Below are 23,671 nucleotides of genomic sequence, written 5' to 3'. Positions count from 1 at the left end.
ATAGTGCTTATTCTCACATTTGTCCTTCTGCTATAACCAGTGCTTTGCGTTGCTTCTTTGAGTCCCCCAAACCCGGACAGTGTGAAAATATCAACCAGCTGCAAGACCATGTGTAAACACCTCTGTGTGCATGGGTGATTGCAAAGTAAGCCCGGTCCTCTGCTTTGAGCCAATGTTCCTCTTTTTCAGATCAGTCTCGCTCTCTCTCGTATTCTCTTTACAGACTATCAAAAACACCATGCACGAACAAATTGCAGTCCAGGTTGATAATTGTGAAACTAAAGACATCTGATGTCAAATTCCACAATGCACCTTCTCAATATTGTATTTGCCAGGGCCTGAGAAGGAGTTCAGTGCACTGACCATTCTCCAAAGTGAGCAGGCATGAGTCTTTTGCGGGTTGGGTGATCAGGGCAAGCCGACTCTCCCTGTATCGGTTATTTAGTAAAGAAGGCACAAGGATATCTTGCTTTAAAAATATTAGAAAAGAAGCCCTTATTTGTGTGGGCCAGATTGGTGGGGAAAATCAGATGAACAGTACAGACTAAAGAATGGTATCTCTGGGTAACTAAGAGGGTGGCATGTGAAAATGGAAAGTCATAAGATGTATATTTCTAAAAGAACCTACATATGGCTCAACAGAAGCAAACTTACCCTAGTTTCTCCACTTTCAGATAATGCCTAAAATCCCACCTTTAGTAAGAGGATGAACGCACATGAATGCCAGTAACTGCATGAGAAAATTGTTATTTTTGCAGAATTACTGGAGATCTACAGAATGAATTTCTTTATGCATACAGCATAGTACCATCTATTCAGAATACAAACATTGTACAATACACCATCAAACTTGCAGACGTAAGAATAAAAAAATGAATGCTTTTTAGGCCATGTTTGTGTGGGTTTGGGCAGTAAATTGCACATTTTGGAAGGCATTTGTCCCACGTTTTCTTGGGGAGAACTTTTTTCCCCCCCGCCGCATCCTCCTTATGTTGGCTGGGATCGCTCGCTCGCTGGCAAATTAGCCCTGCTAAATTAGTGCCCCACCACATTTCAAAGTCACCAGCCGCCACTGCATCTCAAGGATATTACAACCTCATTCATCTTAAAGGGCTGGAAGCCTCCAGTTCAGGGGCATGGGTAGTTCCCTTCTGGTCGTCCTTTCAGATCTCCCCGCCTTTCTCCTCCATTTGAACTGCCGTCCCGGAATGGCTGCTTCCTCGTGTGTTCATCCTAGTGCCCAGTGTGCTCTCGTCCTCTGCCTTTTATCCCTGTGGGGATGGGAAAGGGCAGTCATGTGTGTGTAGTTATCGGCAATTACCTGACTCTTCCTGACCCATGTGTTGGGACATGTCATGGACCTGAGCATACGCCACAAACTAGCAAGATTCACTTTATCAAATGTGGTGCTCAGGTCCACGAAGGCCAGAAAAATCAGCTACTCCTTAATGTACAGAGAATGGGCCACTATCAGTAAAACATTTAAAGATTCCTCTGGAGTTCCCAAACCAAGTCTGAATCCCAATTGGATGGGGGACATAATATCATTCTTTGACGTCCAAGTTCCTAGTCTAGCAATAACTGCTCAATCAAACATTTTAAAGAGAGAATCCATTAGGGATATGGGCCCTTCTGAACAAGGCAGGTCCCTCCGTCCCTTGTAGTGGATCAGCTGAATCAGAGGCATAGCGCATGAAGAGGGTACTGCTCCGACAGCTATATTGGCTTTGAACCCCATAGTCACAATGAGAGCCCACAGGTTGATCTCATATAAGAAGAGGTCAGTCAGAATATTATCCGGACCTGGGACCCTGTTCACATTATGGCCTTTAATCACTCTAAATATTTCCTCCACTGTGAAAGGGAGCATGGGGTTCATGTCCGTAGGCATGTTTAGCATGTAGGGGTCTGATGTAAGGGTTTGCTCAGGGAGGATCCCCAGTGTCTTCTGTTCCATAACGACACAAAAAGTACTCCAATCAAGACTGGTCAGGGACAACACTGTCCAAACTTTGGGGTTTATAGTTATAAAATGGGCCATAGTTCACAATTTTCCAAAACCTGTTTGCATTATTATTCTCAGCTGCAGACATCAGGTGGTGCCAAGCAGCATTCTCAATCTCCACTATTCTATGTGCTTGAGCTTTTTTATAATATGCCCTTTCAGCAATAATTTCACTTCTAGAATGGGCAGGGTTCTTGAGAGAAGCTAATAGCGTAGATTTTACCTTTGTGCTTTCTAAGCAACACATCTGACCCAGCCTTCACATATCCCAGCCACTGAGAGTAAATGGATTCGACACATTGGACATTAAAGTCGAGAACCTAGCCAAGTTGTCACTCAGATCGTACCTCCCAATTAATAGTGTGTTGATTTCCTCTCGGTTTGTGCATAAGATTTCCTTAATTATCTCTCTGTGTCAATTGAGGGCCATTTCAACCTTCTTAGAAGCTTTCTGCTGAGACCTCACCGAGAAGCAATTTAAGATTGTGTTAATGCCTCTATGGCATCTCTAGTTCAAGGAAGATTGGGAAGTGATCACTGACTACGTCCTCAACTACATTAAAGTCAGCCACTTGGCTCCAAATGTTCAATGGGACACAGAAATAATCAATAATAGACCTAGGGCTGATGAAAAGGTTGCTTTTCATGGTATGTCTTTAGGGAAACAGCCATTAACTGATTGCATACACCAATCATGCAGATTCTGCAATAACCTTAGCTCATCAGTGCACATACAAGTTACCAACAAAACTGGATTCAAGACCCCTACCAAACCATCTTCAGTATCATCAAAAAGATGAAGTCCTCGGCCATACCCGATTTTCCCATTAAAGTCTCCACCCCGTATTAGGATCGTGTGCTGCTCCCTTCTATTCTCAATAATTCGTCCATCACACTTTCCAGACCTGTCAGGCATTCCATCTTATATTGTTGGTGAGGGCTATTTTAAAAAGCCACCAACAAGATATCAATGCCCTGGTCCCTCTTTAACCCAATCATTGAAAAAACGACTCAACCAGTATGGCCATACCACCGTAACAGAGGCCCTGTACATTTTTCTGAGCAGGAATACAGTAATCCACATCTGTCCAGTATTACATTGTCCAGGGACCTGGTTTTCTGGAGCAGCAATACATCTTCCTGCTTGATGAAAGCCAGCACATCCAATTTGCCAACCTAGTTATGGCTCCTGCCACATTCCAGGAGATAATTTTAAGTGGGCAAGCCAAGGATACATCAGCCGGGGGAGCTGAGCTAGGGGATAAAACGGTCCCCCTTCCAGTATTAGATGGTGCCCAGGGGACTTCAAGGAACTCATCCTAAACAGGGCCACATAAGGAGGCCAGGGTCTGCCCAATTGTAGAAAATGTCTGTGGTAGTCAGTCAATAGCATTCATCTCCTTAAGGCACTCAAAGCAATTTCCAAGGGGCAAATGACATACAGACCCTAGCAAACTTCCAGAAACATGACTCTGTAGGGAAGGACCCCATTGCATCATGTTCATCGGATCCTCAAGCGCAGTTTCCTGTGTGTTCCAAGACACACTGGGGGTGCGTTGACATGTACCAGACTACATCCGACCCATGATATGCACTCCTTTAGCTGGATAAAAAAATGTCAATGGAACCAGTACGGCACTAGTTCTATTCCGAATAAGTGCCAGGTTGGAATTTACACATAGTCAGTAAGCCTGAGGCTAGCAATGGTGACCACAATACAGTCCCCTTCGATAGATTTAATTGTCGGTCCAACCCTTCTGGCCATCAGGACATGATCCGGATTGACGTACCTGGCATTTAAATTGGAATTTATCCAGTGTGCTGCCTTATAGGCCAAAGATTTACAGTCCTCTGATAGGTCTGCCCTCAATTGGGGAATGTACACAATCACTGCAAGCAAAGGTATGGCTTCCAGTGGGAGGTTCAGTGTAACAGGATTAGGCCTTATACCATGGGTGGGTGACACCTGCTATTTATCCTTAGCTGCAACCACTAATGATGGTGTGTGGACAACCACCCTGGCAACCTCCTGGACCTGAGCTGGCATTCCAGTCCCTGAAGGGACGGTTCCCAACAATGCAGTTGCTACTACAGGATTTGTGTTGGGCGGATCTGGCACCATAACTTGATGGAATGTTGTGTGTGCGCTGTCCAATGCCAAAAGAACCTCCTTCTTAAAGGACCTCATAAAATCGTACATTATAATTATAATTGTTCTTTTATAACACGCTTAATACTGGGGATCAGTTTCCAAACGCGAACCTGGGATTCCAACCTGTGTTGCTATGCATTCCCACTGACCCTGAGTTATCCTCCTGGCCATATGAATAAAGTATTAATAACATTTCATGTCAAATTTGTCATCAAATCCATCAAAACCTGCACTTTAGTCATAAGAATTGTTATCCTGATTGAGCACCAACAGGGCAACCTTCAGATGAGCCATGATGCCCCGGTCACCATCTGCCCCTTTACACTTGGGTGGAGGTGGACTACTCGCAAGCAGGTCGCTATGTATTGGTGAACCAGAAATCAAGGGAGAACGGGTATCCATAAAGACACTAGTTAAGGGGTCATGGTGTGGACCAGCCAGGTCTGCTGCTCCTGGGTCCTCCTCATGCTCTCCAAGCATGGCGGCTAGATGGGAATCAATAGCACCATCCCAGGTCTTGCCATAAAATTCACCCCCAATTGCGACATCTCCCCTTTTGTCTCTGGTAGCACTCTCTCCAGGTAAATGCAAATTAGCTTGTACCTCAACTGGCAATACTGTGGATGTAATGGCATCTACCGTGGCCTTAATTTTTTCACCTATCTGACCAGCCACATAGCCATCCGGGGAGGGTTGTGATCTGCCCCCCCTCTTGCCCCTACTTTTCTTCGAAGTTTGACGGACTTCTCCTCCTCTGTTCCCCCCCACCTTGGGGGAACTTGGGGTAGTTTTTCTCTGTACCATTATCCAGGCACGCCAAGCCCCCTGCTCCTTACCTGCTGCGTCTGCTGCTTATGGGGAACGGGGAGATGTTTTGGGCCCCTTTGAAAGCTTGTTGAGCCGTACAAAGCTTGACGAGAATAGTACAGCTCTGTATAATGCAAGAACCTCTGACTCGGTAACGGAACAGTATAGCATTGGGGCAGGTCACCTCACCTGCCGGTCTCCAAGGAATGAGTAGCATGGGTAAAACTCCTGTAGGCAAGCCATTACTAGTCACTAGCCCCTTCACCTTCCTCTTGTTCCGATATAATTAGGAGTTCACCCCGACAGCAGTGCCAACTCCAGCCTGCTCTGCTTGTCTCCTCTGGTGGAGCAGACACCTTGCAATGTTATGTGGCACAGGGGAGAAAAAGAGAAAGGTGCTGCAGCACTTTCCATACGAACAAGCATAGAACGTGCTAGAGGGTCTGCCGCATAGGGACCTGTCAGCCAAACCGTTACAAGCCATTATAACATCCCAGTCATTGTAAACGGAGCAATTGAATATCAAGATTACACAGTAACAGCAAAGCCAACAACAGGCCAACAGCAGGTCAACAGCTTGCCCCGCCAGCCACTCCAATCTGCTCTGCATTGCTTCAAGGAAATCAGCAGTAGGACCTGGGCCGTTCTCTGCCTCCCTGCTGCAAGCCAAAAGCATGCCCTGCCAGCTGCTCCCCTCCGTGGTGCTTCAAAGTAATAAGCACTAGCACCTGGGTGACGCTCAGACAGTCTTAGCCTCACTCCAGCAGGACAACAGCCGGCCACAGCAGCTGCTTAATTGTGCCTTTAAATCGTACTTCTCTTCTGCAACCTACATATAACCCCCATTGGCTTGTCTCCTCTGTACATCGCTTGGTTGCTTCCCATGTACATGCTTTATGAAACCCAAACATACGTACATGTATTTATACATAAATACATATGCATAAGAAAACATCAAAGAAAGAAATTGACAAACATCTTAGCTCTTTTGGCCACAGTAATTGTGATCAATGATTGGAAATTCGGCAGCAGTATTAATCTGGATAGATTGTAAAGGTTTTATCGTGAGGATCAGCAATTGTAGTAAAAACTCATGAGCACACTTGGAAATCTTTGTGGCCTCAAAGATTAAACAAATACACAATTAAGATGAAACCTTTGCAACACCTAGCTCTAATAACGTTTAAAATACCATGAAACTGCTATATACATAAGGGTTTCATGGGTTATCTATGATGTGAGTTTATGAATAATGTGTTCATTAAGCATTAATGTACACCTGCATGCTCTCTCCGTTCGTTTATGCTGTTCATATCCTCGCCATGCACTAACATCCACTCACTCCCAGGATGCATGTGCAGAATCGTCTCCTTTGGCCAGGCTGCGTGCGTCTAACCAACATGTTTGTAATCCATGTGCAAGCCATTCCATCATGTGCAAACATCATCCTTACTCCTGCACGCTGTTGGCCCAACAATGACGGTCCGCATATCCCGCCTCTCCCGCACAGTGGTCTTGTCAACACTTTCACCAAACAGTCCTTAGTCTCCCATTTGCACTTCCTCTACCATAGCTACCATAGCAACATCCCTGGCCATCATAATGTACACTTGTGTGACCAAAGTGGTTTTGCAGGTAGAGACCTCACAGTCTCTTGTAGGCCTGCATGAATGTGTGGTTTCAGCCCTGAACTGTCCTGCTAGCTTTTTGCAAAAGCAAATGTGCTCTGTGTTCCAGAGAGCAGTAGCAATCCCCCTGTGCGTAGTTGAGCCTGATGGTGTTCTTCTGTGGAGGTGGGAAATCACTTCTGGTGCCAAGGCATACAAATGCCTCAGGCACCAATGAAAATGTGTCCCACAGACAGTTGAAAAAGCAATGGGCCTCATTACGAGGCTGGCGGTGCCGCTGGTAATCATTTATTTCCGGCGTCCAGAAAAGGGCAATTACCGGGTCATTACGACCTTGCCTGACCCGGTAATTGCCCTTTTCTGGGTACCGGAAAAAATGATTCCCCATTCCCATTTGAGCCCCTTAGGGTTCAATGGGAATGGGGAGGGTGGTAGCACTGGTACCGTTAATAACGTTACCGGTGCTATCATCATGTTCTGCTCACGGGTGCCGGTACGGCCACCAGGTCAGACCTGATGGCTGCAAGGGCACCCGCGAGCAGAACTCGTAGTATGGGGGTATGATAGCATCGGTGCCAGTCGCGCTACCGGCACCGTTGTTGCCTTACCGCCATACTTATAATGAGACCCATTTGTATTCGTTTTTTGTGACAGACTGTTTAGATAGTACCCAAGAGGGCATTTGAAAGAATATTCAGCAACACTGGTCAACACTACTAGCCGTATAGTGAAGTAACTCATAAAAAAAGGGGCCCACTTTGGCCAAATAAAGTGACCAAATTGACTAAAAAAAGTGGCCCATTTTGACCCCAAAAACTGTCCGACACCAGAATTTTCGGTTTTTCTGTTCGGCATTGCCCCATAGGCCAGTCCGCGCGTGCAGTGGTGCATGTTGATTTTGAGATGGATTCTGCAGTGAATGGTGTATGCAGTGCAGTGGATTATGCACTGCTGCAGCATATTATACATTCAGCAACATCTGTGCAAAACTGCACACATAAAGCATATCCCGCCAGTCTCTCTGGCGCAGGTGCTATTTGAAACAATGGTACTAATGGCATTTTTAGAGCTGAGCTAGAAATCTGGCACATTGGGCCTCATTCCGAGTTTGGCGGTAAGGGATACCGGTCACCGTTAACGAGACCAGTGCCGGTAATCCCTTACTGTCACATTCCGAGTCCCCTTTGCGCCCTCGTCCTTAACGGTTAGGAACGAGGGCGCAAAGGGGCTTTTAAGCCAATAACAGTGACCGTAAAGTACGGTCACCGTTATTTGCAATTTCCCCATTCCCATTGAGCCCTATGGGGGCTCATTTGGGAATGGGGAAGAGCCCTGGGGAATGGGAAATTACTGCCCTGGTCAACTCGGAATAGGGCGGTAATTTCCCATTCCACCAGGGTGGTGCCGGTACGGGTCCGGCGCCGACCAAGGCGCTAATAGCGCCATTGGTTAGCGCCAGACTCGGAATGAGGCCCATTGTGTCGCAACATGAGCCTGCTTCTCTCTATCTGCCTTCTACACTGAAAATGTACAGTATTCTATTTTTACAACATTACAACCCTGGCATTAAGGGGTTAACGGCGCCGTAAAAGGCTGCGGCACCGTTAAACCCTTAACGCCCGATTCACACTTTAACGCCTGCTTTTTGCAGGCGTTAAAATCCAACCCGCTAAGGGACCTTGGTGCTAATTACGGCATCATCATTTACGGTGCCGTAATTAGCCCCTTCCCCATTCCCATTGAGCCCTATGGGCCAAAAATGGGAATGGGGAAGGGGCCGTGGTGAATGGGGATTTACCGCCCCGCCAACCTTGGAATGGGGCGGTAAATCCGCCATCCACCATGGCGGAATCCGGCATGGACCATGGTGCTAATAGCACCATGGTTTAGCGCTGGGGTTGTAATGAGGCCCAATATATTTTAGCATTCGTGTGACAGCAGAGACGTGTCTGGACGTGGAGTAGACTGCATGCTGTTATCTTCAGGAGCAGACTCGCAAACGGAGGGAAATGGTTGTGCAAAAGACACAGCATTCCACACGTAGCATGCACATTGCTGTTGCACAAATATGGCACGCTCAAGACGCACGCGCCAAAGGAACATTAAACAAAACCGCTCAATGTTCACACATTCAAGTGACATCACATGTGTATTTGTGTAGTCACTGGAAACGTCAGATGGTGTGCTTCCCAAATGTCTTGTAACATAAAAGAATATGTAGGCGGATGTTACTTAATTGACTTCTTTCATGTGCCCTGTCTCGCCAGACTGCAAGTTTAATTGATTTTATTTTGAAAGCACCGATGTTTTTTTACAAGTAAATCGGTTTTCTAGTAAAGCCTGTCTTTCTCTCTTTTCCTATTTGAATATATATATATTTTTTATTTATATGTATTTGTCAAGCACCTAAGCCCGAGGCCATTAGGGAGCTGTTGTGAAAACCAGTTACAGGCAGATGATGAATTTACAGTAATGCATTACAGTGTTGATGGGCAAGAGAGAGCCAGGGTGTAGCGAGATAAACAATAGAGAGTTTAGGCGAGTAGCCACGTTTTTATTGCCTTGCAGAAGGACCAGTACAAACCTATTGCTCTTAGATCCGGAGGGAGAGAGTACCAAATGTTTGCTGCCACCGTGGGGAAGCTTGAGCCGCTCTCCTTTTGAACTATGTTGGTGCTGGGCAGTGTGATATGATATGATATGATATGGTATTTGTAACGCGCCTATACACAAGTGTTTCAAGGCGCGACGAGGCAGGGAGGGGGGGAAACAAGGGGAAGACAGACAAACGATCCTACTAGGCCAGGTGTCATTCAGATCGCGCAAGTGCAGAGGTAAGGGGAAAAGGAGAAAGTGCAGGGGGAGGAGGTGGGGGGGAAAGTGCAGTACAAGGTACGTAGCGTAATAAAATAATAAATAATAATAAAAGGGCCAGCTGGTGGCAAGTGCGAGGTAAGTGCAGAGCAAGTGCTGGGAAGGGGGCTGTAGGGATGCAGTGACAGTCCCACAGTGCAGGGGGAGCCAGAGAGGCAGTGCAAGTGGAGAGTGGCTGGGCCCTGGACCGAGGTCACAGAGTGGCCCAGATGCAGGTTTAGTGCAAACTTCAGTGGGGAGTTTAGCAGGTTTAGCAGGGGAGAGGGAGAGAGAAGGCAGAAGCGAAGAGGAAGGTTTTGAGGTGCTTCCGGAACCGGAGATGGTTCTCCTCAAGTTTCAGGGAGGCAGGAAGGCTGTTCCAGAGGGAGGCCCCTGCTGCGGAGAGAGATCTACCCCCAGCTCGTTGCTTCGAGAAGCGGCTGACCATGAGGGAGTTGGAGACGGATGAGCGAAGGGCTCGTGAAGGCAGATATTTAGGAAGAGAGAGTTGAAGGTATTGTGGCCCCAGGCCCCAGAAGGCCTTGTGGACAATGCAGAGGGTTTTGAACTTAATCCTCGCAGCCACTGGGAGCCAGTGAAGAGATTTCAGTCCTGGAGAGATACGGTCCCTGGGCTTGAGGCCAAGGACAAGTCTCGCAGTTCTGTTCTGGATAAGTTGCAGAGGGCGGAGAGTGGAGGCAGGCAGATTAAGATAGAGGCTGTTACAGTAGTCCAGCCTAGAGAGAACCAGGGCTCGGGAGACAGTGCATGGACTGACCTTACCGGTCTGGTGGCATTTGATCTCACAATTTCTTGCGACAGGTATTTTGGGGCAGTAAAGGAGAGACATTTGTGGGTGATGGAAAGTGTTTTGAAATTATTCTTTCGTGAATTGGGAGCCAATGGGCCTCCTTTCTTGCTGCTCTGAAGTGTGCTCTCGTTTCGAGGTGTTGAGTGCTGAGTGTAGTGCATTATTTTGGATTATCTGCAAATTGTTAATGTTCTGTGTAGAGGTCCCAGCAAAAAGGGCATTGCAGTAATCGAGCCTTGCAGCAGTGACCGCCAGGCGGTGGTAAGGCAGCTGGTGGGAGTGAGGAACTGCCTGGCTACATTGATAAGTTTGGCCGTGTATGCGGCTGCATAGGCAATCACGGTCACTTGTTTAGTCATAGATAGGGATGCATCAAAATGGATGCCAAACGTCTTCACTGAGGCAGAAACAGGAATATGGATCGTGTCAATTGCGAAGGCAGTGAATTGGGGGTTAGCTTCTTCGGTGTCATAGGTGATCCTACCAACAGGATCTCTGCCTTATCGTCATTAAGGCATAAGTGGTTCATAACCATCCAGTCCAGGATGGTTGAGTACATTTTGTTAATGTTCTGGGAATCGTTAATGTAGATGCCAGAGAGAGGGACATCGGCATCGTTGGTGTAGGATATGCCGATGTCGTCCAAGAGGTCGAAGAGGGGTTTGGTAAATATGTTATACAGGGAGGAGGAGATGCAGGATCATTAAGGAACGCCGCATGGGATGGGGATAGGTGGGGCACAGGATGTGTCGGAGAAGAATCTCATAGATCTTCCTTCCGGGAAAGAGGGACTCAGGTCGTGGCTTCCAAGGAGACACTGCCAGCTGTTGTGCGGTGATGGAATAATGTTTCATGGTCACAAGGTCAAAGGCGCTTGATAGGTAGAGAAGCATGATGAGGGCTGGATTTTCCTCGTCTTTGAATTTGCCAAGTTACTTTTTCAGGTATAATAGCGCAGATTCCGTTCCATGTCCAGGCCAGAATCGTGATTGGCGCTTTCCCAGGATGTGGTTTATTTCCAGAAAGTGGTGTATTTAGATATAGGCAGCCCTATCCAGGATTTTGACTAGGAAGGGAACTGTGGTGATGGGGCGGTAGTTGGTGGGGACTGACGGGCTGAGGGTGGGATTTTCTAGTAATGGAAGGACCCAAGATTATTTTAGGCTGGTTGGGACTAGGTTCAATGAGAAGGAGGCATTTATGAATCTTGTGATTAACAGGACTAGGGTTTCTGAACATTCTTTGATGGTATTAGCTGGGCAGATATCCCCTTTACACCTTGAGATTTTTAGGCTTCTAAGAATGTTAGAGATTTTGACTTCTGTGACTTCTCTAAAGTAAAAAGGATGGGTTTGGAGTTTTGTGGTGGGGGGAGAGGGGTGTGTTCTGGTCATTTAAAAAAAAAAGTAGCATGTTTCATGGCTATTTTTTAATGCAGTGATGTTATCTTCAACCACATAGCGTTCTGGATGTTTGAGCACCACTTCTCATCTTTCGTGATGGTTGTGGGAGGACTGGAAGGCATTTCCAGTTCTCTGAGTATTTTGAAGATCTCTTGGGAGTTTGAACTGGCATTAGTTATTCTAGGGTTGTAAGCAGCGATTAGGTTCCCACAATGGCTAGTTTAGATTCTCTCGCCAGCATATTAAAGGCAAGTCTTGTGGAATCGGTTGGGGTTTTTCTCTAGGCAGCTTCCGACAGTTGTTTTTTTTCATAGGGCCTGGAGGTCTGGGGTAAACCAGGAGTTGACCTGTCCTGCCAGTTTGGCACTTCATGGAGCTAGTGGGGCGACCAGGTTCATGCGTTGGTTAGAGTGTCTTTGTAAGTGTCTCCAAGGACACTTGGGTCTGTGGAGTGGGGTGAGTAGAGGTGAAATGGTGTCCTTGGTCAATTCCTTGGCACTACGGGACCAGGTGTCTGGCATGGCCAGAGGAGCTGGCGATTGAGGTATGGTCGGGGGGAGGTGAAAGTGATGATAGGATCAACGGCAGGGAGAGTTAGTCAATATAGTGATCTGGCTGTTCTGGTCTGCTACCCAATCTGTGGATCTGTCCTTGTTATGGGTTGAGGCTGCCACGCAGTGTTTAAAACCTAGGGCAGATAGGGTGTAATACACATGGTCCACAGGGTAATTTAGGCCGAGGTTAAGATCCCCTAGAAGGATGGTTCTAGAGGTGGGTTTGATGTTTTCACACAAAGTGTGAATGAGGTCCTCTTCGAAGGATAGTAATGAATTCTGATTGGGACAATGATAGTTAATCCGAGAGGAGTTTGGAATTCCCTTCCATGGAGCTGTTGGTAAATCTAAGTTGAGGGAGTCTTTAAAGATGAGAGTGACACCTCCACCTCTGCCGTCAACACGGTCACTTCTAAGGATGATAAAGCCATTGGGCAGTGCTAGGGACAAGGCAGGGCCAGAGGTTTGATGAAGTCAAGTTGCTGTAATGGCGAGCAGGTCAAGGTCTTGGGATGTGATCAGGTCATTTATGTCATTGGGGGTCATTACGACCCAGGCGCTAATTGCGCCAACTTTACCACCATGGTGTAAACTACGTTTACACCATGGTGGATGGCGGATTTACCGCCCCATTCCAAGGTGAGTTGGGCGGTAAATCCCCATTTCCCATTTTCCCTTCCCCATTCCCATTTTTGCCCCATAGGGCATAATGGGAGTGGGGAAGGCGCTAATTACGCCACCGTAAATTACGGTGGCATAATTAGCATCATGGCAGGTTAGTGCCATGGATTTTAATGGCTGCTAAGAGCAGCCGTTAAAATCAGAATAGGCGTTAAGGGTTAACGACGGCGTTAACCCTTAACGCCTGGGTCGTAATGAGGCCCATTGTCTTTTTTCATCCTTAAATCCTCTGCCGATTTCTTGACAATTAAAAGTTTGGGAGTAAAAGGGATGGTGCAATGATATGGGAAGTCATATCCTGTAAGAGGTATAATATGATACATGATAGTACTGCTCCGAAAACACACCCCTTCAGAAAAGCCTGTTGCTGTACACTCAAGAGATGTATCAGCTCTTCATATAGACAAGTGGATCCTCAGATGGATCTCTAAATGGCTGGTGTGGGTCATTTCAGGACAGTCATCCATTTCTGGTCAGCACATGGACTGGGAAGGAGCAGGAGGAGTTGGAAATGGGAGAGGAGGGTCAATTTCAGGGTACCGTCAGATTAACTTACAGTGGCAGAGGGTTAAAATCAAGAGGGGCGTGAAGGACAGTGTGCTGGGAATGCACTGATGGGAGTGAGATGGGACACTGTGTGGAAAGTGGCAGTGCAGGTTGCATAGAGCTGTGTTGCCTTACATCCCTGATGGGCTGCACAGGAATAAGGTGAAACTGGATGGAGTAGCTATTGGGACTAGAGGAGAAAATAAAGTGTAGTTGGATGGGCCAGTACTGAGACAGTGGAGCTGCACAGACATGAGAGGGGGGGTTGCTGTACAGCGCTGAGAGAGTGTGTGGAACACAGCTAGATGTTTAGAGTACCTATGATGCACACAGCAGGTCTACATTGGGTAGTAGTGTGGGATAAGATACCAAATAAAATAGGGCATCACTAAGGGGCAGGGCAGTCCACGAAAGCGGGACTGGGTGAAAACAATCGGGGGTGGGTGGCCACGAAAGAATGTAAGATGCAAAGGGGAGTAGTATAAGGGACAAAGAAAGTGGGGCCAACAATCTTTTTTCTCCCATCTTTACCTTGTGTCCACTGTACGTGGGACCATCAACAGGAATGCAAATGAACTCGCCAGTCTCTCATTTCATTGGCCGCTCTGAAGCGGCAGTGATCCAGTACCTTTAACTGTGCCTTTTACCTACCTGTCTGCTAGTTTAGCGTTTTCCCTTTAGAAAACCTCTCTAACCCAATCTATCCAAAACACATTTTGCAGGATGCAGTGATCATGTGTTCAAAGGTTTGGATTTTCCTGGGAATGACCGCAAAATAGTCAAGACTGACTCAGATTTGAGCTGTCAGACCTTATGCACAACTGACCCTTTCTGCGAGATGTACACGTACGCCACGGAGGAGTTTGCCAACAAAGCCCAGCGGTGAGCATCCACAGATTTTCTTTCGTTAATGCAAATCTGTTGACAGACTGATGCAGATGTTTTGTGACAAATAACAGCTCATAATAAATTATGTGAACTACAAAATATGTAACCAATGCCTATTACAATGGCTTCATGCTTCCAATCACTGTATATACCAGATGTTATGACACCAACATGATGGTTCTCAGTCATCATTCTTTGAAGGGTGAACAGAGCCACTGATGTTCAAACCTGTGACTTGTAGATTGCTCTCGGCAGAGGGAATCATTTATCATATTGAGATGGTGTCCCAGCCTGAGAAAGAGGCTTGTGCTCTCTTTTAGGTGACACAGATGGCCTAGGTTAATTACGCATGGAAACAGCTTGATTTGCTCTGCAGCATTCACTGCTGACAAAATTGAGGACAGGGGTTTTGGTTTCCAACTGCAGATCTTCCATACAACTGACAAGTCCTGAATAAACATGGAGAAAGTGGTTCGGTCCACATATGGTCAAAAACGGTGCACTACCAGTATGTACAATCCATCTAGTGCCCATGCTTTAAGTTTCCTGTGTTTCCTATTGGTTTAGCACCCAAATAAAAACCCCTCTTGCATTCATTACCATCTACTGCGGCCTTCTGTTAACTCTCTGTTGCCTTCTTGAGTCTAGTCTATGCTAGCATTCCTGTTTCTTGTACTAGTGTGAATGGCATCTACTTGGGCTAGTCCTTGGTGTTCACACCAACAAATAATGAAGGCGGTTTACCATGAGATATGAATACAAGACACCTGCCTGCTTGGAACAAGTATCTGTTAGAGTGTTTATTCATTGAGTGGTCTATTCGGTCAGCAGCTCGAGTATGCATTGAAACCTAGGATGCTCCCCTTCTAGTGCACAGTCTGAAAGAGTCTTTACTGCGTCTGGGTTTATTGTGTCTGACCACAGGAGATGGCTGGCCAGGCCTCCTGCCAAACAACTGACAATCCTTAAGAGGAACATGTTTTACATTGCGACACACTTCGGCAAGCATGGCAATAAGCCATTCCTCATTCCATTATGGTATGATGCTATGAGAACCATCCCTGAAGCCGCTGCCAACATCCAAAGGCTGCTCAGAGATATGTAGGGTGGTGCAGGGATGAAACTCCTGTCTGGGGGAAATGCCTATGTATGACATAACTGATAGAATTCCCTAAATCCATCTGACTGCAAATTACAACTGCATTTATGATCCACAAACATCCCCATTCAAGAGAAAAGGCTACCAATCGTTGATCTTACAATTCTGTTCAAGTCATAATACTCTTCAGCAGCCCAAAAGGGTTCACATAAGGGCGTGACATGGGTATTACGTAAGATATCTTTTGTATTCTGACCACAGAGGTGTCACACTGGATATCAAAAAAGCAAATTAATATGTAATCTCTCGTGATGGAGGTTCTGTTATGCAGAACCCATGGATCTGTAATTCTAGTGGAGCATTGGCACCCTGACATTTGGCCTCTGTCTTTGGACTTCCTTCTCTCCGCCAGTCTCTCAGATGTGGACTTTAGGAGTCATTCTTGATTCAATGTTATTTTCAAAGCGACTAAGTGAAGACGTTACCCACTCTTTTTCAATCTGTGGATACTGGATAGGGTTTGGGATTTTTGTCTGGTTTCCACATAAGATACAGATAACGATCGCCATTGTTGCAAGTGGACTTGATTGTTGTAACAGTGGTTACCTCTGTTTTCATAAGGGCACCCTAAATAGGTTAACGATTATTCATAGTACAGCGGTGTGAACGCTCCTAAGATTCAGCAGAAGGGGGCATATCTCTGCTGCTCTGCGTCCACTGCCTCTTTCATGCAGACTAGATTTAAAGGTCACCGTTCATAAGAGGGTCCAGAATTCAAACAAGTCATAGCTCACTGAATGTTACAACTCCAATTTTGCCATCCACTTTCTCAGGAGAACTGGTCTTTCGTGCTTCTAAGAGGGCGCAATGGGGAGGAATCTCTTTTTCATTCAAGCCACCACCCTGTGTGACACTGTTCAGCATGAACTTTGTCTTTCTGTGGATCGTGGTGAGGTCCATAGGTATCTCAAGTCCTTTCATTGTCCCTACTACTTTATAGATTTTTTGACCGTAAATTCACTGAGCAAAATATATCCTGGATTCCAGAGGTTTTACCGCTTCCTTTTTTCATTCTTCCTTTCATAAAAGCAAGAGTCAATCTCGAAATCAACCCTTGAAAAGTGGATGTGACTCTAGCCATCTCATCCGTCATTTCTTCTTTGGGTCCTAAGAACATTTCATTCTGTGTCACATCCAAGCAAGGGGTTCACCGCCGCTGTCGATCCATCACTTCAAACCCCCACTCTGCTAATATTCGGGAGCTCTCTTGTTCAAACAATACCGGCAGCAGTGGCTAGGATTTCTATGCCCTTGAGCAGTCCAGAAAGCAGGGTGAACATTAGGAAGCACCTCTGTGGGGCATTTCATGGCTCCTGTAGTTAGGGTCGGATTCATGCATCAGAGCGATGTTACTTTGTAGCAACCATGCTCGCTGGCCAGTTCATGCCCCAAGTTTCTGACTTTTGATGAAGCATGAGAGCTGATAGTGATATTAGCTATTGAATCTTGTGCTTTTTTTAAAGACTGTCAATTTGAACACCTGGCCTGAAGAAAGAAAAGTATGCATCCAGCATTATTCAACCAGCAAAGGACTCCACATATATAAAGATTGCAGAACTGTATGGAAATGTATGACAAAACCCAACAATTCATGTCCTGGCTGTCATTGCAGATGCTTCTAGCACGCTAGTTATTTCTGAGTTGAGCATTGGGGACAAGATACCAGGGCCATATTTGCAGTCCGATCCCTGCAAACTCAAAGTCAATTACCACAAGGATGACTTCCAGTACCATGGGTGACAATGACACCCATGACACATGACACCTACAACCGGAAGCAGACAGAACACCATGTCAGAGAATGATAGCCTGTTGCCTAGTACAAATCAGACACAGGGACATAGAATGGGCGCCTTAGGTGTTTGGTAATAGTGACACTGAGATCTTTAGCTGTGGCAGTGCTGGCTTAATGGTTATGAAGCATGAGAAATGTTGATGAAATTAGCTGCCGTGGTTAATGTTGTTGAATCTCACTATTAGAACCCCAGGCATGCACAAAGAGGAACAGCTCTCTAAATATGTGTACTTCCTTTCCACACTGATTAGATGGTCTAACATTTGCCTTGTTCTGACATACTACTGTGTTCCCTCATTGTTAGTTTGCATCCTCTTCCATGTCTGCTTCCTCCTATCCCCCCACTACTGTATCCTTCACCCCTGCTGCACCACATACTTCACTTCCTGCAACCGGTGTTCTGTATACTGTATCAACCTTCTTCTGTTTCTCCCCTTACTCGTCCCAGTACATGATGCAGCTTCCACTACATCAACCTCCTCTAATGCCAATGTTACATCCTACTCAACTCTATCAGAGCTACCACCTGCACATCCTTTCTCCTCCCCTCACTCCTCTATACAACAGCACCACCGGTATCAACACATCTTCCACCTTCTACATCAACACAGATGCTTCCGCCGTATGTATTCGTACATGGCCATCTACCGACACCAGCCACACACTGTCATCAACCAATTCCATGGCAGGCAGTGCCTCTTCCGTATCCTCTGGTTATTACCCTTGCTGTCCACAAGATGTCCAACATTACAATGCAACATCAACAGGCCCAACCCTGTCCACAATAGCCTCCATGCTCCCTCATCATATAGCAGCACATACATGTACCCCACCAATGAGCTATCAGGCTCAACATCAATATGCTGCTGATCCTCCCCCACAGAATCTACCCACACCTCTACTTCATCCCCCTCAGACAAGAACAATGACCAGGCACCTGCAAAGTCCTGCAACATCCCATCATTAATAATCCCCCCATTTATTCCCAAATCCTGCAATACAAAATAAGGACAAGTTGGGGATAAGATAAATAAAATTGAAGGATAAACATTTAAGATGATAGGGTATAGGCAAAGGGACATGAAGGGAAAAGGGAACAAAGGGGGGATAAATTGAAGGTAAGTTCTGAAGAAAATGGACCCTAAAAAAGTGAATACAAAAAAAACAATAACAGAAGAATTAAAATGCCATCCAAAACCACAAACAGCACTCTCACACATAAGATTATTCTATCTGTGGCACTCACACCAATCGTGGATTCACCCTGTTTCTACCTCTCACACACTGTGATGAATCCGATGATGTCATCACTCCTTTCCCTTGAAAAGCTACAAAACCATTATATTAAAAAAAGACAGTCGCAAGGGGGCACGGATGGGGTGGTGTTCAAACAGTTAGGATGCATGCTGAGCAGTCGAAAAGCAGAGCTTCAGGGTATATGGGTATGGACCACTTGGATTCTTCATTTGGTAATGGTTGTGGCCAGGGGATGGCAGCCGCTACTTGATCTTGACCTTGAGGGTGGCTATTTGAAGGAGGAACACATGGGGGAGGCGATCCGTAGGGGGATGGCATGGCATCATTGAAGGACGTCACATATCCCACATTCCCTTTTAGGGATGCTACCACCCTTCCTCATGCCTTGATGGTATATTGTAACCATGTCCCTCAACCACTTGCCAAGTCTATTTTCATTATTCCTCAATATCACATAAAGAAGAATTTGACAACTACTGAGATGAGCAAGAGACAAGGAGTAGTGATGATTACTCCTAATAGGAACTAAAACCAGCCTCCTCAATATCACATACAGAACAGCACTTCAAAAACTGAGATGAGGAAGAGGCAAGGAGCAATGATGATTACTCCCAATGAGAACTAACACCAGTTAAGTAAGTTGCAGGGAGAATCCAATTGGGCCGACATGGTTTAAAACCATGCAGAAACATGGGAGGTCATTACGACCCAGGCGGTAAGTACACCAACTTTACCACCATGGTGTAAACTATGTTTACACCATGGTGGATGGCGGATTTACCGCCCCATTCCAAGGTGAGTGGGGCAGTAAATCCCCATTTCCCATTTACCCTTCCCCATTCCCATTTTTGCCCCATAGGGCATAATGGGAGTGGGGAAGGCGCTAATTACGGCACCGTTAATTACGGTGCCGTAATTAGCACCAAGGCGGTTTAGCGCCATGGATTTTAACGCCTGCTAAAAGCAGCCGTTAAAATTGGAATCAGGCGTTAAGGGTTAATGACAGCGTTAACCCTTAACGCCTGAGTTGTAATGAGGGCCATGGAGTTCTCCAGCTTGGTGCAGAGCAAAGTACTGGCAGCATCACAGAAACCCTGGTCTGCTCAGCAGTCAAGCAGAAGACAGTGGGTTCACTGTCCCTGACGCATGTCAGGAGTCCCGAGAAAGAAACAGCTGATGACGGCAGGGCTGCTGGAGCAATCATACTAGCAGCCACAGGAAACCAAAAGGAGATGCAATTCCAGGTCCGGAAAATGTAGAGCAGTGGCAAGGAGATGAGACGCCCTGGGCAAGACACAGAAGCCAGCCCCATGAAAAACCACAGCAGAAGCATCCAACAGCTACCTGAACCTTGGACGAGACGCAGCAAGAAGGGGAGATGGCAGAAAAGGACACGGATGCCAACCGTACATAAAGCAGCAAGAAAAGGTAACAGAGAGTTATAAGAGCCTGAGGGAGATGCCACGCTGCACCGAAGACACAAACCGGAGAGAGGAGAGCAATGCAGGCAGATGGAAAATGGCTGGAAACTCAGGGAAGCAAGAGTGTAAAAGGGTTTGAAGCCCTTGGAAGGTTGGACGAGTTTGCTGCTCGCACGCCGCTGGATACCATTGAGAAGAGGCTATGGAACCTTAGAAATTAACTGTGTATGAAAGCCCTGGCAGGCGAGTGTACCAGGCAAAGCCAAGTGGGTCGAAGTGAACTGAAATATATAAAAGTCCTGTCAGCAGAGTATTCCAGGTAAAGTCAAACATGTGTAATGAACTGCAGTGAATTTAAAAGACAACCTGGCAGGGGAGTATACCAGGTATCCTGGGAGTCTGGGACCCACACCTAAATTGAAGTATCTTAAGAAGAGAATCCCAAGGAAGACCCATGCCCTTAGGATTTTGAGTTGTATTGAATGTGAAAGAGAACCCGGAAGGGGAGTATATCAGGTATCCTGTGAGTCTTGGACCCGCACCCAAATCGTAATACAGTAAGAAGGGAATCCCATGGAAGATGCATAACCTTATGATTTTGATTTATCTTAAATCTGAGGAGAAACTTGTGGACATGAGCCATTTCCCAGAGACTGGATTGCAACACCAAGAGGAGTGAGTTTTCATCTCGGGCTACAACAAACTTGGTTTTTCTTTGTTTTGAACTTTTCATTTTTGGAGGAGACCTGGGGAAGGGAGTCTTTCCCTGGAACTGTGAACATTGTAGAACTTGTGTTAGATTTACACTTTTATTTTGGATTTGAACATGTGTGCACTTTGATAACGAGAGACACTGCCCGAGCACCATAAGGATTGTTTTAGAGTGTCAGGGCTAGGATAGGAATTTGGTCACAGGACATATTTTTACTTTGGACATCTTGACAAAGGACAGACTTTTAGCTTTGTTTGAGGTAGGTATAACCTCCTAGATTAGGGATAGTGAGGCATGTTATTTAATAAAAGTCTATGACCAGAACCATGAATCCTCTGTGTCTGCGTCTCATTCCTGGCTCCTCACGGAACTCGTAAATGAACAAGAAGTGTTCTGGGACTTTTGTTGTACTTTGGCCCTCTCAAAGAGGTTCTAGGCCTCTGACTGGCTTGCTCAAACAATAAATGAAAGTCTGGTGACAAAATCATCTTTTGATTCACTTGTCTTTTTCTGCCATGATTAAAAACATGTATCAGACATAGGCACGGTTTGTATTGAGGTAATGACTTGCCTTCTGTGCTTTGATAGTTTTGCACTTGCCCAGACATTCAGGCAAATGGATGCAAACTACCTGAAAAAGTGTATTTGACAGTAAATATCCCAATAAGTAAACAATAAATAAATCTCTAAATTGCAGGGCATCACCATTCTGCACAATGATGGCCTTAGTGTCCATACTTTTTGCGGATTTAACATTGTGCACATACATTTCGTGCGCAGAAATGTATGCGTATCGGCATGATATGCATGCACATTTTACACACATGTAGCTGTGTATTTCTGCGCATTTGTACAATAAGTCTGATACCCTTATTTAACAACAGTTTAATACTTAAGTTATTGAAGATATCATATTGTTTTAATATTAACCGAAGGGAGGAAAAATTTTCTGAGATATCCATTGGAGGATCAAGTGGTGTTGTGTCTCATTAACTCACTACACAGATTGGTTTATGTGGTAGTCAAAAAGAAAACTGAAATTCTTTTAGGGTATTTTTCTTTGATGTAGTTATCCCATAACCAGTGCCTCCACAAATCGCCCCACCAACTATGTGGGCGTTGTATTAGTATTTGTATTTGTATTTATTTGGTATTTATTGATTGCTTTACTCCAAAGCACTGAACATAAAAAAGGTTACAGTACAATAAAGTGAAAATGGATAGATTTCCAAGAAATTGTTCAAGTAGTTAGGTACAATCAAGTAAGAAGTTAGTTAGGTTAAAAGTAAATTGAAGTGGGTAGTTAAGATTAGAGAAGATAGGTCTTTAAATATGTATGAAATGCATAGAGCAGAGAGGGAAGGGGAGGGAGCAAGAAGAGAAAAAGAGCGGAACCAGAATTGGGCACATTGGGAAAAGGGACTGATTGTAAGAACTGGGATTGTGAATGAAGAGAACAAACAGGAACATCGAAGGAGAGCAGGGATGAGAGATAAGTGGGAGCAAGACCCTGGAGGCATTTAAAAACCATACATATATAATTGAATTTGAGCCGGGATACAAAAGTGAGTTAACCAAGCGAAGACAGAGATTGTGAAATGGAGTTGCGAGGATATAACTGGTAGATAAGATGTTTAGAAGCATTCAAAATGGATTTAAGAGGGGGTAAAACAGGAAAGATGAAGACCAAAGAGAGTAGAGCAACAGTAAAAAAGGCGGGAGAAAATTAAAGATGAGATCAGGATTTTGGTGGTACCAAAGGTCAGAAAAAGGAAGGCTTTACGAATGTTGAAGAGATGGAAGCGCCAAGACCGACAGATAGAAATGTGGCGGGAAAAGAATAAATCTGCATTAAAGTATAGACAGAGATTGTGAACAGTACTGGAGAGAGGTGAAGAAGAAGGGGGAATGGAGACGGATGATGGAGGGGAAGGGTAGGGAATAGTGGTGGCAGGGAAGAAAAGACCTTCCATTTTTGAGGAGTTTAGAACATGAAAGTGGTCTCACATCAATGATTTAATCTTTGCCTCCTCTTGTAATATTGCATTAGTAGTGTTCCTGACTATAATATGTAAATAACTGTTTCAAGACATCAGGACTCGATTCTGACAGTGATATAGCGCTGATACGGGTATTTGCGCTATGCCACCATTGTGTTTGCAGTATGTTAGATGATTCTCGTTAGGTTTTGATAGCATCATTGTGTGCCCTCTAGGCAGGGCTGTGTGTCCATGGGAAATGAGGAGTAACTACTTCTCTACAGTGCAGGTGGTAGTTTGCCTTGTGTGTGATGTAGGTTATGAATTCATAGAGGGTGAAGTGTTAGTCAAAGTCCTGCTTTGCAAAGCATGTCTCTGTTTAACAGAATCCCCTCTTTAATTACCGCAGAAAGGGAGATGGGTGGAGAGTGGACATTGGGGTGGGGGGTCTTCTTAGTGTATGCACAGAACACAGATGCGTGGGAAAGGATGCAGAGGGTGCAGCAGAGAAGCGAGGCAAGGATTTGCACTGTTAGGAGGGAACATACAGCTACTGCTATAACTTAAGGGAAGAGATGCCTGAAAGACCTCTGTGAATCAGGAGATGACTTCAGAGGGGGTAGTGTGGAGGCCAGGGGAGCTTCACAAGTAATACTGTCGGAATGGAGCTGCGGGGCACATTTGGGAATTTGTGAGTTTGGCGTGGTCTCTGAAGAAAGGAAGACACAATGTATTGTGAAAGATAGGGCACATCAGCCCCATAGAGACTGGGGCCAAAGAAAGAAGTTGCAAAACGTCTAAACATGTTTATTTTTTTCAACAGAGGAGACTGCTACCTGAAGAGCACGCTGGCCCTCCCAGTGCCTCCTATAATAAATGATCTCAAAGATGTGGTGTCTGGATTCTCTAGGAAAAAATGTGACAACGACTTTGCAGGTAAACCTAAATTTAACAGACATTGACATAGTCACTATTGTTGGATTTAATATGTTTCCTTCACACTTTACATAGCATGACAAA

At 45.5% G+C, this 23,671-nt stretch overlaps 1 protein-coding gene across 2 annotated transcripts in view; it reads left to right on the top strand.

The window, feature by feature from the left end:
* LOC138447635 (coagulation factor XI-like) overlaps window positions 1–23,671 on the top strand; it is a 160,654-nt gene that overhangs the window by 124,351 nt on the left and 12,632 nt on the right. For both annotated transcript variants that reach the window (XM_069603840.1, XM_069603841.1), the window contains exons 9-10: window positions 14,163–14,322; window positions 23,475–23,587. In XM_069603840.1, the coding sequence (XP_069459941.1) occupies window positions 14,163–14,322; window positions 23,475–23,587 (273 nt within the window). The remainder of the gene's footprint in view (window positions 1–14,162; window positions 14,323–23,474; window positions 23,588–23,671) is intronic.

Source organism: Ambystoma mexicanum, chromosome 3q (genome assembly GCF_040938575.1).
Source record: "Ambystoma mexicanum isolate Mex_15411 chromosome 3q, UKY_AmexF1_1, whole genome shotgun sequence".
Taxonomy (NCBI): domain Eukaryota; kingdom Metazoa; phylum Chordata; class Amphibia; order Caudata; family Ambystomatidae; genus Ambystoma; species Ambystoma mexicanum.
The sequence above is the reverse complement of the archived record's forward strand: the minus strand, read 5'-3'. Positions and strand labels throughout refer to the sequence as shown.